The sequence below is a fragment of the Exophiala dermatitidis genome (genome assembly GCF_000230625.1).
Source record: "Exophiala dermatitidis NIH/UT8656 unplaced genomic scaffold supercont1.2, whole genome shotgun sequence".
Lineage (NCBI taxonomy): Eukaryota > Fungi > Ascomycota > Eurotiomycetes > Chaetothyriales > Herpotrichiellaceae > Exophiala > Exophiala dermatitidis.
Genome location: NW_008751647.1, coordinates 3408753 through 3427300, shown reverse-complemented (window position 1 = coordinate 3427300; position 18548 = coordinate 3408753). Strand labels below are relative to the sequence as shown.

Sequence of the window (18548 nt, the reverse complement as noted above, 5' to 3'; positions counted from 1 at the left end):
CTCGATTTCGGGATCTCTGCGCATCCTCCCACTTGGCTTGTAGCCGGCTCAGGAAGGGCACCCACCGTTCAAGTCGTGCTCACTGAACGATGGATATCAGGATGCCTCTCACACAATGGCGATCATCTATCGGTAATGGTAACAGCGTGCTTCAGACTTCTTTCAGAGGCCCTTCTCATAATATGCGCAAACGGATTCTTCTTTGTCGTGTTTCCTTTGTCACAAATTCACTTGCGGCTGAAGTATTTGCAGCTGGCTTTCTTTGTCTGCATGACGCCCAATATCTTCCACCTTTCGTTCCAGGCTCAAAGTTTGAGTCTCATACGGCCCTGAAGTCCTTACTACCGCATTTATCTTCTTTTAGGGCCCTGCATTAGCTCCCATCTTCATGATGGCGATCCACACCTATCTGCGTACTGCATTGCTCCTGGGGGCAGCAGTCGTGGGCCTTGCCAGCGCTGACGCCTGCAATCCTCTGAACGGTAAGTCTACAATGACCGGGCCAGATCTAGCCAAAAGCTGATGCAAACCACTCCAGGTCCCTGTCCTGCCATTCCAGGCCTCGCTACGAGCACCTACTCGATTGATTTTACCCAGCAGACCACGACTCCGTCGGACTGGATCCTCGCAGACGCGGCCACGGTCAATTACGGTGCTCCCAATGGTGCCAACTTCACCTTTGCAAAACGCTATGATGCACCGTACATTTGGAGTCGTTTCTATGTTCTATTCGGTCGTATTGAAGTGGTTCTCAAGGCGGCCCCTGGCGCTGGCATCATTACAGGCGCCGTAATGATGTCGGACGACCTTGACGAGATAGACTGGGAATGGTCGGGCAACAACTTTGCTGGGTCAAATGGAAAGGTGCAGACCAATTTTTTCGGTAAAGGTATCACGGGATATTACGACAGAGGCTCGACGCCAGCGGTGAATAATCCTCAGGATCAATTCCATACGTACGCTTTAGACTGGAGCCCTGACGCTCTAACCTGGTCGATTGACGGACAGAATGTTCGCACCCTGAAGAACTCGCATGCCACGTCTGGTGAGTACCAGTTCCCCCAGACGCCATCACGCCTACATTTGGGTGTCTGGTGTGCAGGTGATCCGGGCAACAACGGCGCAACTGTTGCGTGGGGAGGAGGCCCGACAAATTTCAGTCAGGCGCCGTTCTCTGCCTACGTCAAGTCGGTCAAGATCACGACGTCGAGTCCTTGCTCGACATGGCAATACCCAAATCCTTTTGACGGCACTTACAAAAGTGTGGTGTGCACAAATCAGACTATTACCAACACTCTTCCCTGCACTTATGCTGTTGCCCAAGGGGACGACGGTTACAAGATTGCAACAACACTAGGGGTGACACTTGCTGCCCTCAAGGCTGCAAATCCTAATGTCAATTGGGATACCTTACTGGTGGGACAGTCCCTCAATGTGCCGGGTGGAAACTGTACGACTTCTTCAAGCGGATCGGCGGTTCCGTCGGCAACCAGCGCCTCCTCAGACATGGCCGCTGCCACGTCTTCAGCTAATTCGGCAGCGGTTCCAACAAACTCAAATTCAGCCACCCTAACGTCGGATGCAACGAGCAGTCCAAGCTCGATCTCTTCCAGCGAATCTGCGTCCGCAAGCATCATGATGTCGGGCTCGGCTCTAACAGCTGTTGCATCGTCTACTATGGCTGGCTCGAGCTTGAGCAGCTCCTCCCAGTCGGCCCCCGCTACTGTCTACACCGTAGTTGCTGGCGATACCGGCTATGGCATTCCCAAGAAGCTTGGCTGTAGCTTTGACGAGATCTTTGGAGTGAATCCCGGCCTCGACTGGGATAATCTGCTGGTAGGACAGACCTTGAATCTTCCCAGTGGATGCACGCGTTCTTTAACTTCAAGCACGCTACTCCCAAGCTCAGGTGCCCCTACTAACCCAGCCCAACCAAGTCCAAGTTCTCAGTCTGCCTCTCTTACAACAGAGACCACAACTCCTCCTTCAGACACACCAACGTCGGATAATTTAGCTGCTGCCAGTGGTACCTTACCGTCGGCTCCCGCTGCTGCTTCTAGCTCAGCACCCAGCATCACCTCGGGTTCAACAATCACATCAACCTGTACCGTTGTGGCTAGCCAATCGAGTGTTGACTCTGCTGCAACTTCGACCCAGGAGGACTCATCGCTATCGTCGAACTCCGATGCCGCAGCTGCCAGTAGCCAACCACCTACCACCAAGAACGCATCGTCGCAATCGTCCAACTCGGATACCGCAGCTGCCAGCAGCCAAGCGCCTGCGACCGGTTCTGTGCCATCTACGAGCGTAAGTATGACCAGCTCCAACACACCCTTGAGCCCGTCCAGCCCTGTCCCTACCGCAGCGGTACCATCAGTCGCGACGTCGAGCGGGCAAGCCTCCGTCGTCTCGATTCCTGTATCTCACACTTCCGCCTCCACCACTGACAAGGTCAATCCCGTCACCCCGGCATCCGCAGCCAAGCTGGTATGCAACCAAGACAATTGCTTGCGGAATCTGATCGATCCCCGCTATTCGAGTTCAATGCTCGCATTCTGTTCGTCCTATACCACAACTGCGTCCAACACCGCAGCTCTTCCTACGTTCTTAGGAGGCTGTTCGAAAGATGTTCATAGAGTGAGCAGTGCTTGCAGTTGCTTGGTCAGTAGTCATGCTCCGCCGACCGGAACACCTGCAATGGCAACTCCAGCGCTGCGGGCGGGGACTCCTTCGTGGCGATTGAAGCGAAACCCATTGAGATGGGACAGGGTACGGGTTTGAGTGCCGGACTCAGTATCAGTTCTCCTTGATAGACTTCTGCTCACTCCACTTAGTTGACGAGGGGCCGTTTGTTGAACTCCTTTCCTTTCATAGAAAAACAGTGACAATTCGTGTCAGTGAAATCGAGCCACAGGCGTATTGATGAAGGTACTCTCAGGTGTTCGTTGCGCTAGTAATCAGCGTGTCAGCGTAGTTGACATATCAAAGCTACCAGGTAGTCTACAAGCAGCCCTATCAAGAATAATGTTAGGAGGAGGGCAACTATGGTAGTGACACCGCGATGCTTTCAGGACCCCTTTTTGTTTTGCACCTTGCGCAATCATCGAATCTTAACGAGGCTGAATTTTGCATGGCGTCCAATCAATCGTGGTGACTTCAGATGAGGCTGGGTCACGTGCTGATGTCTGTTGAGTGGCTCAGTCCTTGGCGTCGTTCAAATCTTGGCGCCCACAAACTGCGCAGCTGCCGCCCGCAAACTTAGACCTGGGAGTCTTGAAGTGCTACCACGACCTTGACCCAACCCAGCCTTTCTTCTCGACACCCAGCAACTTCCCGTACGCTTGAAATCCCGATCTAATTGTTGTCAACTGAACGACCGACTAATTCGACACAGATCCGTCTCGACGAATAAGCCGCCAAGATGACGAAGGGAACGAGTTCTTTCGGAAAGAGTACGCCAGACCCCAGGAGATCCTCAAGCAGCTTTTGTCGGCGGGATCGATTGAATGTGAATATGTTTTTCTAACGGAATGGTGCAGGACACAACAAGACGCATACTCTGTGCCGGAGGTTCGTGGCTGCAGCCTTTTTCAACAAAGAAGAATTGTTGTGTACTAAAACATGATGCACAGATGCGGTCGCCGAAGCCTTCACATCCAGAAGCACACTTGCGCCAACTGCGGAGTACGATAGCCCTTCCCTCTCTTTTTCCTCGTCCTCGACCATCCAGTGTTCGGTCGTGGTGGATGTCATTAAACAGAAAGATTGACTCTTTGCCTTAGTACCCTGCCGCTAAGACCCGGAAATACGAATGGAGCGAGAAGGCCAAGAGACGCAAGACCACCGGAACTGGCCGCATGCGATCGTTGTCGACTGTTAACCGGTAAGATTTACCCAACCTTTTGTGTTGCTTTGAACGCTGCGCCTGATGCTTTGGGATCTGAAGAGCTGGAACTGGGACGGAAGAGGAGGACTGCCATCAGGCCCAACCATTCGCTCGGCGGCACAAGAAAAATAAGAAAGAGGAACGAGGCTTGCTAGAATCATGGGGGAGGGTGTGAACGTGTTTCTTGGTTAGAACAAACTGGGCTAACCACTGGACGTGCTCAACAGAAAATTCAAGAACGGATTCCAGACCGGCACTCCTAAGGGAGCCCGCGGCCCGCTCAAGGCATAAATTCGAAACGGATTCTGTGTGTCATTTTCAAGTCGATTGAACAAACCGCTCGGAAACAAATTCTGCAAAATGTGCTCGGCTTAGGAGTTCCGTGGTGAGGAGAGTTGCGCTGGGAACAGCAAGGTCCGCGCAATTGATCAAAAACAGCTGCGATGAAGTGACGGGGAAAGAAATGGGAGACAAGATGATGTCGGAGGTTGGCCAACCGCTGCTCTTTTTGCAGGGCAAGACGTGGACAGCCACCGCATCTTCTGTCTTGTCGTCCCAGTTCTAAGATAGTTGCTGGATCGAGACATGGATGGTGGCGCGCGCGGTAGACTTTCGTGGTACTGCTGTTGTTCTTCTCTACCTAGCAATGGCATCCAGCGAATGTCTATCGCAGCATGGATTCTTCGGATTGGCCGGCAAATGGCCACCGAGAAATCCCAAAAGATCTTGAATTGAACCACGCCTTCCCTTGATGTCCATGAATGCGATGTAGACACATTGCGATCCATCATTGCGTTTTGCTAGGAATATCCCGCGCTAGCCCCTGACCGCCATACATTTGCCTCTCGCATCGACTTAGAAATGGGTCCGAGTCGTGGTGTAACGTAGTTGGAACCACCAAATTCTTTGCTGGTAGATATCAAGGAAGTACATGTCATCTCAGCTAGGAAGAAGTTTAGGTACTACTAGTTGATACAGGAATACCTCTCCAGTGGTTAGTGGTGACATGTATGAGAAAAGAAATAGTTGTAGCCATCCTACCTGATTTTGTGTAGAAAACACATACAGCTTGTACAGTACCTTCGCCAGGAGGAATTGACTTTATCCGGATATTCACTGTTTTTTCGTTTTCTGTTCTATTTCCTTTTCTTTCGTTTCCGTTTCTCGTCATTGTCTCGAGTTAAAAACTTCACCTATGTCGCAAATGAAACACCAACACACCATCAAACATACGGTACAGTAGGTATCTGCCTGGAAATATATACCGTCTACTGTACCACCGCCATCACCATCATTGTCACTATTGGCAGCGGTCGCAGCAGCAAAGCGGTAAAAGCAGAAGCAGAAGCACATTCCGTCCGCAAGCAAGCAAAATGCCGCCCACGATTCCCCCACCGCTAGCAGCCTATATCACCGATTGTCTCGCGCCGCCTGAGCCAGTACGATCACGACAGCAACGTCCACCACGAGCGCATACACAGACACTGGTGACTTCGGTTCTCGAGACGCCGGCCCCTTGGCTCCTCCTGCGCCTGGTCTACGCGGCTCTCTATGGCGTCGAGGACACTGATGACCACCACCAACAGCAACGGCCACAGCAGGGCCGGCGGCATGTGATTTTCGTGAGTCTATTGAGGCCATTGGGTCTATGGGTGGAAATGGGGAAGAAAATGGTACGTACTAGGTACTTGATGTACTTGACCAGACATGGTGAATGTGTGCACCACTTTTCTACTGCGTCGTTCGTATGGGTGTTATGCATGTCATGTATGGCCTTTTGGGAACACTGTTCTTGCCTCCTTGAACGCGATGAGATAAGATGCAATTTGGCTCCTCATGGGTTACGGTCTGCTATGATTTTCCGCGGAGCGATATTAGTTTGTTTGGTCTCGTCTCGTCTTTGGATGTGGTTGTCTGGCAGCGTCTTTTCTGGTTTCTTTTGCCTCGCTTCGCTGTGCTTTTATGCTGGTTGGATTGATTCGTTGAGGGAAGCATTGAAACTCCTGTCTGTCTACCTCTTTGCCCGGTGGCTTTCAGTCCCAGATAGAAGGACACTGCCGTGCAAGCACACATGGCACCATTGAGATTTTGGAGCCCAGTTATTTCCACGGTGTCTCCTTGTTTCTCGAACGGGATGGAGAAGGATGGAAAAGGAAACCAAAACTAAAACCGTACCGGCTTGTTTTGTTTCGTTTCTCTTCTTCCTGCTATTTTGGCTGATTGATACCGCCCGCATCCACAGGGCCTAGATATCCCATCTCTCCTGAAGACTCGGCGACTTATCTACGTTGACGGACTTCTCACGCATGGAAGTGTAACCACAGCGCGAAACTCGAGCTCTGGTCCTGTGTCTGGAGGAGGCGGCGGCGGGGACGATGCCGCCCAACAATTACCGATGGTGAGACTCGGGGCTCTCGACTTGAAAGGTGTCAGGGAGACTTTGGACGATGTTCTGAAGAGGTCCTTTGCACCTTCTTCCACATCCACTTCTACCTCTACCTCTGCTTCCGGCTCTGCATCTACCATGGGATCGCGGCCGGGGCTACACGCGCCTTTGAGAACACCGACGATAACCCCTGATGCCAGAACAGGCCCTTCGCCCCGTATTCCCACCAGTGGTGCCGGGGTTGGACTTACATCTACTTCTACATCTGCACCTTTGGGCCCGGAGGAGTCGTCGTTGTCGTCTTCGAGTACCGAACAGCCCCCCATTATCCTGATCGACGGCATCGACTTCCTGCTGGCCGCACAGTCCGCTTCGACAGTGGAGCTACTCTCATTTCTCGCGACGGTGCGCGCGAAAAGCCATGCTGTCATACTGTCCTGCCAGGCCGACGCGCCATTACTGCACAGCGCTTATGGGGCGAGTTCGGGAACGGGTACGGGTACGGGTACGACGAGTGCAGAAACGCCAGTGGAGCGAAACCATGCCCATGTGCTCAGTAGCCTTGCACACTCGAGCCGGCGGGTGTTCCAACTTCGGGGACTCGACACAGGCAGTGCGAAGGATGTGTCGGGAGTGGTCAGGGTCAGTAGGGGAGGCGCTGTGGAAGCTGATGATGATGATGATGATGGGGACGGTACCGATGGTGATGGTGGTAGTGATGGTACCAATGATGTGGTGAACAGACGAAACAATGCAACGTCTCGTTCGACGCAGAACCTGGACGACTTGGTGGATGGGGAGTGGCTTTATCAGCTGAAAGGTGATGGTTCGGTTAGAGTCTGGGCTCGTGGTGAATAGTAGTAATTGATACTGTACAAAAAGAAAAACAACTTTTAACAATGAAAGGGTGAATCCAGTGTCGCCGGAACGTTTCCGCCCTTTGCTCCGAGGCCGCAGATGTTGTGTTTATTTTATTTAATTAATCCAAGTTATTAAAAATCACTACAGTGTACAAAGTGCAGTGCTATAGTACTAATTCTCGCCTTCGATGCCCAACTGATGAAGGCAGGGAATATATAATGATCGACTCACACCCGACTCGAATGATGCCATACCACGCGTACTTACTACTCGTTCGCTTTGCTTAGCCATTTTCTCGCTGTACATACAACTGTATTTCCTTCTCTGGCTTCTGATCGAACATTGCAATAGTGATCGATTATCGACTCCTGTACAGTCCGAGTCTGGTCTGCTTCCGTCGGCGGTCTTTTTATCATTATCGTCAACATCATCATCGAACAGCGGCTGGCAGTACTCGGAGATTTTATATACATACATTACTGTGCGGAAACGCCGCCGCTGCGGACGTGAGAAGCGTATCAGGTATTCCTCTCGAGTCAGAATCAGGATCGGGGATTCTCGCAACATGTCAGATCCCTTTCTCTACAGCTATCCCTCGCCATTAGAAGGATACGAGAACCTCCCACCTCTCCCCAACGAGCTCAACGACGACGGCAAATCGTTCAAGAACCCGGACAACGGCGGCGTCCTCAGCAAGTCCTATCAAAGGTTCACATCTGGAATCACCAACGGCCGCCGCGCCGGGTTCGACGTCCACATCTACTACCACACCAACAGCGCGGAACAGACTCAGTACGCGAAAGCGCTGTGGGAGCGAATCCGGAGGGAGTTTCCTGAATTGAGGTAAGCTGCAGTGAGCGGGTGTCAATTGCGTTCTTCTGTTTTCCTGTTTTCCTGTTTTCCTGTTTCCCTGTTTTCGTGGCCGTAATCTGGGGAAGTGTGGCGTGGTCGTGGCGTGGCGCAGCAAGGCTGTTTCTACAGTGGTATTCTGTCTTTTTCACTTTCCTTCCTAATTCTTGCTCCCAGAATATACAAGGTCTGGGACCGCCCCGTCGGCCCTCACACCATGGCCATGTTTGAGGTCAACATCTTTACGCCGGCGCAGTTTGGCGCGTTCATACCTTGGCTGGTCATCAACAGAGGGCCCCTGTCGGCCCTGGTGCATCCGAACACCGAGGACGGTGATGAATTGCGAGCTCATAGTCAGCGGGCGACGTGGCTGGGTGAGCGGGTGCCGCTTGATTTGGGGGTTTTGAAGAAACTTCAGGATAAACGGCGTGCTGAGGCTGAGACTACGACTACTGGTACTACTAGTAGCGAACAGCAAGGGAATGGGACGGCGGCATGAGAGTGAAGACAGTTGAACTGCCACCTCAAGTTTCAGTGAAGAAGACATCCCCATTGCAGTGAAGGGAAGAACAAGGAGCACTGCTTCGGCCTCCCGTGAAAATTGAATACTCACTTCGTTGACCTGCCTCTCTTGAAGATCGAAGCTTTACTTCAGTCGGCGGGCAGAAATGGCATGTGCTGGCATGTGGTATGATCTATGAAGTGAAGGTCGTCGTTGTGGTGGCCTATTCAGGCATGAATCTCTCTATCCTCTTTTCGACTTCTTCTTCGTCTTCAGCTTCGCCTCAATTTGCTACAGTACTATTACTTGAACGAAACGACACCCCCCTCCCCCAGGAAGCCAACAACCTGAGCTGCCTGCAACAGCACCGCCCCCCTCCCTCTAGGTCTGGTCAACGGCCTGGTCTGCCTCTTACAGACCACCCACCCTGCAGGCAACATTCCTCGCTTTTCCTATCTCAGCGGTTGGCTGGCTGTGTCCACGCCTTCACTACTACCTTGTCTGCATATATCTGACGAGTCAGCCCTGCCGCCGCTTCGTCCCACAATGCCTTCCTCGTCTTCAGCCATCAGGACGCACTCTCCAGAACTACCCCTCTACAGAGTGCAATCTACCCCCACTAGAAATCCCTCACTCTCCCCTGCCAGTCTATCTCACGGTGACTCCGAACAAACCACCGATATCATGTCTTCTAGCCGCCAATCAACCCGCCGCCGGAGGCTTATGGATGTTGAGCGGAATCTCGAAGAATCAGATAAGGCTTGGCTGTTTGGACAGGAGACTACGACTGGCCCCGGCGACCAACCCGAGGTCGAGGAAGGGGACATCTACCATAGTGCCTCAGAAAACAGCGGACAAGAGCAAGCGATCATAGACCTTCGCTCCCAACAACTTACTTCTCCATCACGCCCGGCTCCTCGGCCCTACCTCCGAGGCAGTGCCATTCGACGGGCCACTTCCTCGCGCACAGTAAGCGCAGGAACAGCAGCTCCTCCGGAAACCCCGCCAGGGTCTAGAAAAGGCCTAGCAACCCGCGGCAGGGCAAGTGACGGCCGCCGCCTACAGAAACGAAATGCCTCTTTGCGGGATTCAACTGCCACCAGTGCCCATGCCGGAGACGCGGCCGAGGAGGAGGTCCCAACGAGAGGCCTCAGGAAGAGGTCTGTTCAACAAACACATCCGTTCACTTATGAGAAGCACCAGCACGTGCTGGCTGCGAAGACCGGGAAGCCGGTTGACGTTGGGATAGTCGAGGAAGCTGTCCAACAAGAAAAAGAAATTATCCCCCAACAACCAGTGCAAAAGAAGGCTAGAAAATCAACGGTCAGCCCAAAGAGAGCCCCAGTGCTGAACGTAGAGGCGACCAAGCTAGAAAAGGTCTCTTCGTCCAAGGTCAAACCTGCATCAACGGAGCTCAGGACGACTGGGGAATATAATCCAGCCCGCACGACACTGAGGGTGTGGCTTAATGGCTTTGCCAACGCCTCAGTCCCTACCACTCTTAAAGACTGTGACAGTCTAGACAAGCTCATCCAATTCATCGTCGATTCCTGGGAGTGGTGTTTTGAGGGCAAAGTCTTCCATTACGCTATTATCTCGTTCCCGTGGCTGACCGGACGCGAGAATCTCCTTATCCGGCCTGGACTGCAGGATAGCTTCCGCAAGATGGTGTCGGAGGTAGAAAGCTTCCCTGGCTGGGCAACAGCCGATGGCAATACCATGTGTGAAGTGGAGATCATGGTGTATCTGCAGACCAGGGATGGTGGATAAGGAAGTCCCGGGAACATCAACTTTACACCAGGACTGGACCAATCTTCTCCATCTTTCTTTCCATCGAGCAGATGATCGCTTTGCTAGGGAGAATCGAAAGACATCGTACTCAATGTGGGCGCATCCATAATATTAGTGTCCGGGACTCGAGGTCGGCACGGAGTCCTAGTCCACCACCAGGGGCCTAGAAGGTGGGAAACTTCGAGGAGGAGTCCAAGTGGAAGAGTGATAGAAGTATTTGGTGCCCGGGTCGCAAGCAGTTCGTTTAGTTCTTATACTAGTGTGACAGAGTAACCTGAAACGAGTAACCATTGAAGCCATACCTGAATTGTTTGACCAGTAGCCAGCCGGCGTCGGCCTGCACGAGGACCGTGAACCCCTGAATACTTCTATGCCTCCACCGCCCATGAAATTGCACAGCGGAGCCAGGGCCCGAGTCAGTAGTGGTGTTGGTTGAGTCGCGAGTGTGAGCAGCGCCGAGGAGGACACGAACACAGAGGATGAGGTGGCAGTTGACTTTGTTCAACAGCTATGATATGGTGCGTTGCAGTGGTAGATCAGCCTCGAACTGTACTGTATAAACCTTCTCTTCATCTTGCCAGCTTCCCAGCCCACTGCGGCCGGATGCATATAGTACACGTGCAGGAAGACTGGATTGTTATGATTGCTCGACTCTGGAGGATCAACCGTCAAACAGCGGAACGGGCAATTTTGGCCCAGTAGGAGAAGATCGGGGCACCGCAGCTGGCAGCCGTTACGACGCAGGGTGCAGGCTTGGGAGGCTTGATCAGGCTTAGGGGGCTGGTTTGTGGGCGGCAGGCGCAGAACCTCCACCAGCGACCCTTCCAACCTGCCCCGTAAAGTCACACCGCAGCCGCTGCAGCATGCACGCAAACACATCTGCAGGCAATACAATTACACTTCTAGTTTTGAGCCACCGGCTATACAAACTTCCCTCTCCAGCCCTCTGGCCTGAAGTCAGTCACTGCAGTCAGTCTTCCCTGTCGTGCCGTTCCTGCTGCGCACACAAATCGAGGCCAACCTTAAGCTGTGCAGTCACGGTGTATCTGACAGACGGCCCTGGATCCCGCGCTGCACCTGGCACACTGCGGAGGGAGCCCCCTACTCCTGGTCCTGATTGAGTTCGCAACTTATTCCATTGCCTTTACGAATAACCCGACCAGCCTTCAAGCACGACCCAGATTCGCATCCAGATCCAGCCTGTCGATATAACTGACTTCAGGCTTGACACTTCCGGTCTGCGCCTGCCCCGCGCTTTCTCGCCTGCTGCATTGTCGGCTGGCAATCACTGCACTCTGACCGGTACTTAACCTTACCTGCCTGTCATCATGACTTCAGCCGCTCCCCTTTCCCGCAACGAGTCGCACGCCTCCAGTCGCCGAAGTGCCAGTCTTGGATCGCGTCTCTTTCGATCAAAAAGCGGAGAAGCCTTAGGTGACCGAAAGAGCTCGGCCGGACGACTGAAGAAGAAACACAGCGAGATGGACGAATCCGTCAAAGTCACCACTCAGTCTCCTCCACGTCTTCCAGGCTACACCCCGCAGCCTTTGGACATTCAGTCCTTTGGTGGTGAGGATTACGCCGCTTCAGAAAACGCAAACGGTGCGACAGATGTCCCTCCGGTGCCTCCGCTGCCACGACAAAAAGAAAAGGATGTTGTTGATCCCTATGCTCGAACTGAGAGCATGACCCACCGTAAGTGGACTTTGTTTGCTTGGACCACTTCAAGTTCCCCAGATTCAGGCGGGATTGCATCACTGACAGAAACCGATACAACGGCACAGGTGGTCGCTATTCCTATGCAACCTCGATCGTCTCCACCATCAATTCTCCTCGCAGAGTCCGCCGTCGCAAAGATCCCACCCCGTACAATATTCTGATCATCGGCGCGCGCAACTCGGGCAAAACATCCTTCCTTAACTTCTTGAACAGAGCGCTGGCGCTTCCTCCCCAGAAACGGCCGCATCGAGTCTCCGATGGCGAAACTCCTCCATCTTCCACCAGATCGAATCCGAATTTCGTGCATCACTACCAAGAGATTGAGATCGACAATGAGCGAATTGGCTTGACGCTGTGGGATTCACAAGGTCTTGACAAAGGTGTCGTGGATCTCCAATTGAGGGACATGAGCAATTTCGTGGAAAGCAAGTTCGACGATACGTTCATTGAAGAGATGAAGGTTGTTCGCGCGCCAGGCGTCAGGGATACCCACATCCACTGTGTCTTCTTAATCCTCGACCCTTCTAGACTCGATGCCAATATCAATGCTTCGCAAGGAGCAAATACTGCCAATGACAATGGTCGAGTTGGCAAGCCTACCCGAATTGTTGGCGCACTAGACGAGGACTTTGACATTCAAGTGTTGAAAACGCTGTCCCGCAAGACCACCGTCATCCCAGTCATCAGCAAAGCTGACACTGTCACAACTGCTCATATGGCTTTTCTCAAGCAACGGGTTAGCCAAAGCTTGAAGAAAGCCGGGCTGGATCCCCTCGAAGCTCTGAACTTTGCGGCGGATGATTTTGATGAGGACAAACTTGACGAGCGCGATGAGGACGTGGACAGCAGCGACGGAGGCTCCGAGGGCGGCACGGATTCAAGAAGTGAAGAGTCTGCAACGGAGCGACCCATCTCCAACATGAAGCGCACAGTTACCCACAAACGTCAGCCTTCAAATTTATCCTTGATGGATCCCAATCTGGACAGCGGCTACGTCCCTTGGTCAATCATCAGTCCGGACAAGTACTCTCTTGAGTCTAAAGACGGACCCATTGGCCGATCCTTTCCCTGGGGATTCGCCGACCCATACAACCCTGACCATTGCGACTTTGTGAAACTGAAAGATGCGGTGTTTGGTGAGTGGCGCTCGGAGTTGAGAGAAGCAAGCCGGGAAGTGGTAAGTTATTACGCGACCAAGCAACTGAGCGATCAGTGCTGACGAAGAGTAGTTTTATGAGCAGTGGAGAACGAATCGGCTGAATCGACGAGGAAGGTCATCTCATGGCCTGCCTTCAGGACCGAGACAGACTGGCGGCGGTATACCCATTCCCCTACAGCCCCGAGTGCGTTGACGGTGATATACCTAAGCTCTTCGATACTCGAATTGGTGGAGTTAACATCCGACCATGTTGGTCGTGAGTGAAGAAGCCACCCGAAACTCGGCGTCAGCATTAGCATTGTTTTCTTGTCTCGGTTACGCTTCGGGAAGGTCATGAGAACACTATTCTTTTACGGTTTCACTGTGGGAAAGAAACGTGAACTGGGAGAGGGGGGAATGAATGTGAGAGGAGTACCCAGACGTCAAAGACGAATAACGCCAAGGGAGTGGCTTGACTGTATTGTCAATGATCGGAATGTCCTGCTGGGTTGATGGCTGGCTCTGGCTCAGGCCGGTCCTGCTCTCCTTTTCTCGATTCTCATCGTCAACTGACATCATTCAGTCCCTTGCATTGGTTGGCCGCGCGGCGTTTCACACATTGGGCACTGCAGATCCTTTTCAGTCGTCACGAGCCATGAGATACCACTTTAGTTCAATTGTATTGAGGTTCAAGTCAAGTTTGCGTCGGAAAATGAATTGATATCCAGGCAATCGAAACTTAGGATCACCAATGCATAAGTTATAGGTTACCAAGTAGGTTCAATTCATCCCAAGCCAAGCGCCAGGAGCCTCTTAGATAGCTTTATCCGAGTGTGCCTTATGGCAAGAAGGAAAGGAAAAGGGAAATGCTAAGGTAGGTAGGTAATCATCAATCTCATCTGTTTCATGAATCCATGAGTGTAGTGTAGTGTAGTGCTGCCCTGCCAGCACGTGCATTGCTATGTTTTGCATCTTCTCCGCTGTAATTTGATTTGTTGGTACAGTACAGCACAGTAGTAGATAGTAGGATGATAATGAGAATGGATCTGTAGAGCAGTACCAGGAGGTCTCTCTCGTCTGGTGATGGGACTAGAGATGGTGATGAAAATGGACATGGAGATTGAGATCTTTGCTGCAGCCTGATAACCACGCCCCGAGCACTGGCAATGTGTCCAATGATACCAGGGAAACTGGTGTCGGATCAAAATGCAACTCAGGCACGGAACATCTTGACGACCTGGGCGACGGGCTTCCTGCAGATCGGACAGATCTCGCACTGTTTGGCACAGTCGACGCAGGCGCAGACATGGCCACAGCTGAAGAACAAGGCATCGATATCATTGCCGTAGCAGATCTGACAGAGATCGGCCTGCTCGTCGGCGACCTGCCAGTAGGTGGTGCCCATGCCCCAGCGCTTGCCGTACTCGAAGCCGCCGACATATTTGTTGCCCGTGCGGTGTTGCACAAACGTGCCCTGGCCGTGTGGCATGCCGTCGGCCCATTCGCCAATGTACACATCGCCGTTGGGATAGGTCATTTTGCCGCCCTTGCCGCATCGGACGTTGCACACCAGCGTGCCCTCGTACACCTCGCCGGCCGAGCTGATGTGGACGCAGTGCTCGCCGTGGCGCCGGCCCATGACCAGCGGGCCCTTGTAGTAGTCGCCGCCGAACTCGCATATCTCGACAGGCTCCGCTTCCGCCGTGGTCTTGGATAGCACAGGGTGATTCCGAGCCACCATCTGCAAGTGTGCAGACAACTCGAACGGGTCCAAGTATTTGCCCTGCTTGCAAAGTTCTTGACACCTGGCTTCGGAAAGCTGTTCCCGAACGATCACGTAGATGCCGTCCCAGAACAGGTCGTCGCTCTCGAACGTGGCGTTGCTCTCAACTGCGCTGCCTCTGACAGTGTCCTCGCGGCGCCAGACATGGAAGTCTTTGTCGGCCGGCCATCCCATCCGTCGGCGAACCACATCCTTCACATTGTCGCTACGTCTGGCGAAAAAGCTGCTTCGCACTGTGAAGGTTTGCTCGTCCATGTCAAAAGTCTGGAGAAAACCGAAGATAACAGAAAGTCCCTTGGGCGCCGCCACCTGAGCCTCGGTTTCCGTCTCCAACGACTCCGACGACGATGTGTCGTCGTCCTCCTCCATCTCTGCAAGTCCGGGATCTAAGAAAATTTCCTCGGGTTCACCTCTATCCGTGGAAACGGCCCCCATGCCAGCTCTTTCGCCATCTTGGGGAGATCCCGTCACGTCCTCGTCTGCCGGTGGATGGAAGGGGTCTTCAACATTGTTGGCACTGAGAACAGCCACTTGGCCTTCATGCTCCTGCGCTTCGACCAGATGCCCATGCGGTACCTCCGCTGTAAGGCTTTCTTCAGCCGTGGGAGGCGATACGTCAGTCTCCGACATTTGCGTGTCTGGGTCACCCGCCGCTGCCGGTTCTGGCGCCGGCATCATCGTACCGATGCGCTCGATATCTGCAGCTACAGCGGCATGCAGTGACGCTTGTTCAGCATCTGGGCCTGCGAGTTCTATTCCATCGCCACTTTCGAGGTGTTGCGGTCGTCCAAGGACAGCCGCACCACTTGATCTATCCCGGTCAAGATGCCCTTCTAAGGCTTGGTAGTATTCAGTAAGGAGATCAAGCTCTTCGTCACTGTTGATCATGGCCACCCAGAGGAGCAAGGGGCAGATGGTTGTGCAAGGACGAGTGGCATGATCACTTTGAAGAGGCAATAGCTTCTCCCTCCTATTATTACTAGGCTCATCTCCTATGCGAAATAGGAGGACCTTGTCCGGATTTTCAAGCCTTAGATATTCAGCCACCTTGTGCCTGAGGGCCGCGAAGCTGGCAGACTTGGGCAATCGCGTAGTATAATATGGTTCAGACTGCTCTGACCGCCGCGTGAAGCTGTGAACATCGAGAAGTCCCTTCTGCCCGATGACGGTCTCGTCAGACCAATAGGCTACCTTGATCATCTCCGCCGAATCAGGAGGGGGCGCTACGGGTAGCCCGCTCGGACTGCCAATTTCATGCGCCATGGAAGAGGACTTGTTGTTTGAAGGTTGGTACGGCTCCAGTACGCCAGGAAGATACTCTTGGAGGACGTCTGTCTTGACGTACATTGCCAAGTAAGCGACAGGGGTCGACGGTGCCAAACTGGAGCGAGTCCCCTCTGGCAAAGTCTGGGCCGTGAACCCCTGATACTCCTCAATCCGCTTTCGTGTATATGAGTGAATGCGCTTCACGCACTCGTCGTCGAAAGCAAGCCATTTTGTATTTGGTCCCCCTGGTCGTAGGACGCTGAAAAAGTTTTCGGAGGTTCTTTGCCCTTTGTGGACAACAAAACCGTAGAGAGTGTAGGTGGCCTGTTTGCCCGTGCCACAATATTTTGAGACATCGAGCACTTCATTTAGGACGACGCGATCGTTTAAAGTTTTCCATTCTCGCGCAGCTTCATCGAAGCGCTGGCGAGCGAGAAACAGTGGCAAGAAGTTGGGAAGACGGCCCTTGTACCCGAGGCCGTCGAGGACTTGATCGAGACCTTGTTGAATGTCCTTGACTCCTTGAACCGGCAGGGGTGGCAAGGACATGGGGCTGTTTGGATTGTCTGGACTGTCGAAGATGCTGCTGAGTTGTATCAGTAAGCCGGGCTCATATCGGAACTCGAGTTCAATTGCCCTCCTGAGCACTTCCCAGAACGTCTTGACATCAATGTAGGACTCTCCAAGGTCATTCTTAAGTGCGCGCACGAGACCGTCTACACTCACGTATGCGGTTTTGCTGTCCAACGAGCGCATGCGTGACAAGATACTCTGTAGCTCAGACACGATTGGTTTAAGAGGTTCTCGTGAATGGCGCTCATACTCTGCGAAAGGCCAACTCTGGAGTACCTTACGGAAGGGGGCAAGGAGGAGCCATGCGCTTAACCCAGCTAAAGCAGGGCTGCTCGATTGCTCGTCACTGCCCATGGGATAGTAGCCGGCGAGTGATTTGGAGTTCCAGGCCGGCTCGGCATCAGAGGGGTGCCACCACAGCGCCTGTGTCGGATCGTCGAAGATGCGAATGTATGCGTCAATGGCAATAGTGTCATTTCGAAGAAGGGGTTGGCGTTGTAAATGCTGCCGAATGTGAATATCGTCCCAGTGATCAACAAGGCTGGTCCATCCCCAGTCGTCATTGGTCTTCGCAAACTGGTGTTGCGAAGATTTCCACTCGCAAGTGCGCGGCTCCTCCGGGTTGTATATCACCATCCCCAACTGTGCAGAAACGCGCCAGTCCTGCTGCTCACCCTCTTTGCCTCCGAGGTCTGTAGATTCCCCCGGTTGGGGCTCAGGGTCATCCGGGGTTTGGGGATTGGGAGAGTTAGCATTTGTGACGCCATCGTGGTGCGACTTCTCCAGGGCTGACGATGTGACAGACTGCACTGAAGCAGAAATGCTCTGACTTCTCGTGTGGCTCTCGATTTTGAGCGACTGAGAAGGAGCAGCAGTCCCCAAGTCAACATTTGGAGCCCCTTCGAACACAGAAAAGGTACACTCCGGGATGTGGGTGTTAGCATCGACTTTGGGAGGATGCCTGTTGCAACTGATATATGCACTGACAGAGGAGCTTTTGTTGCCCCGAGGATAAAACTTGATCTGCCAGTAGTTTTCGTCCACCTTCGCAGCCGGAGACACCATCATCCTGGCATATTTGGGTTTGTCCCTAGTGCCCCTGACTCTTTTGATGATCCAACTCAGCCTCAGCTTCTTGACAGGCCGCTGTTCCGGATCATCTACGTCCCGATAGATGTATTTCTCCATTCTGGGTACATCCGTGGCGGTCGGCTCTGATTCTTCGCTCCATGTTGATTCTAGTTCGTTCAACTCCTCCTCCGTTATAGCAGAGAGATCATCTTCCCAGGTCACCCATATCGGGACATCGCGCCTTCGTCCATGTATGGCATCTGGCGGTGGCGGGGAGGGATTCCCTCCCATGTCACCTGCCCGGCTTGCTTGCTCATCGGTCTGCTCTGTTGCTTGACCATCGACCTGTGATTCGCCGCTTACCCGTTCTGGTATGTCCAAGGATACAGTATCATGATGTCTGCTTGGAGTGGGGCCTTCGACCTCAGAAACCGATTCTTGTGACTCGTGTGACTCTTCATTCGGGGGAATTCCTTCCTGTGGGAACCCATCTCCGGGTCTTGTGTCCCGCTCTAACTGCAAAAGGGCGTCGGGGCTATTGTGAGGGGCATCTGTCATCTCTGTATCTAGTAGCTCTGGTGTAGTTGTGGCCAGCCCGCGTTCAGGTTCGGAGGGAGAAGAAGCGGTCGCATGAACAGTGGAGGTTTCTGTTACAGCCGACAGCTGTGTACGAGGTTCTGAACTGAAGGTTGAAAGGGCAACGACAGTCACTTCGGGGTTTCG

The 18548-nt window shown here is 53.1% G+C and overlaps 6 protein-coding genes across 6 annotated transcripts; 5 read left to right on the top strand and 1 right to left on the bottom strand.

Annotated features, from left to right (window-relative positions):
* Window positions 1-388: 388 nt before the first annotated feature.
* On the top strand, window positions 389-4177 carry HMPREF1120_02703 (extracellular cell wall glucanase Crf1/allergen Asp F9; the record flags this gene model as incomplete). The annotated part of the gene is made up of 7 exons (XM_009156748.1): window positions 389-482; window positions 539-2487; window positions 2637-2661; window positions 3540-3570; window positions 3633-3684; window positions 3783-3883; window positions 4114-4177. 7 exons carry the CDS (start codon window positions 389-391, stop codon window positions 4175-4177), a joined length of 2316 nt encoding a protein of 771 aa, XP_009154996.1.
* Window positions 4178-4822: 645 nt separating this feature from the next.
* On the top strand, window positions 4823-7189 carry HMPREF1120_02702 (uncharacterized protein). Its single transcript, XM_009156747.1, has 2 exons — window positions 4823-5559; window positions 6129-7189. The coding sequence occupies exons 1-2, from the start codon at window positions 5260-5262 to the stop codon at window positions 7128-7130; spliced, it is 1302 nt and encodes a 433-aa protein (XP_009154995.1). The 5' UTR covers window positions 4823-5259; the 3' UTR covers window positions 7131-7189.
* Window positions 7190-7698: 509 nt separating this feature from the next.
* HMPREF1120_02701 (DOPA 4,5-dioxygenase) lies at window positions 7699-8481 on the top strand (the record flags this gene model as incomplete). Its single annotated transcript, XM_009156746.1, has 2 exons — window positions 7699-7976; window positions 8160-8481. 2 exons carry the CDS (start codon window positions 7699-7701, stop codon window positions 8479-8481), a joined length of 600 nt encoding a protein of 199 aa, XP_009154994.1.
* Window positions 8482-9030: 549 nt separating this feature from the next.
* On the top strand, window positions 9031-10254 carry HMPREF1120_02700 (uncharacterized protein; the record flags this gene model as incomplete). Its single annotated transcript, XM_009156745.1, has 1 exon — window positions 9031-10254. One exon carries the CDS (start codon window positions 9031-9033, stop codon window positions 10252-10254), a length of 1224 nt encoding a protein of 407 aa, XP_009154993.1.
* Window positions 10255-11074: 820 nt separating this feature from the next.
* On the top strand, window positions 11075-14024 carry HMPREF1120_02699 (uncharacterized protein). The gene is made up of 3 exons (XM_009156744.1): window positions 11075-11970; window positions 12060-13171; window positions 13224-14024. Exons 1-3 carry the CDS (start codon window positions 11604-11606, stop codon window positions 13344-13346), a joined length of 1602 nt encoding a protein of 533 aa, XP_009154992.1. The 5' UTR covers window positions 11075-11603; the 3' UTR covers window positions 13347-14024.
* A 321-nt stretch (window positions 14025-14345) lies between these two features.
* Window positions 14346-18383, bottom strand: HMPREF1120_02698 (ubiquitin thiolesterase; the record flags this gene model as incomplete). Its single annotated transcript, XM_009156743.1, has 1 exon — window positions 14346-18383. The coding sequence occupies one exon, from the start codon at window positions 18381-18383 to the stop codon at window positions 14346-14348; it is 4038 nt and encodes a 1345-aa protein (XP_009154991.1).
* Window positions 18384-18548: the final 165 nt, after the last annotated feature.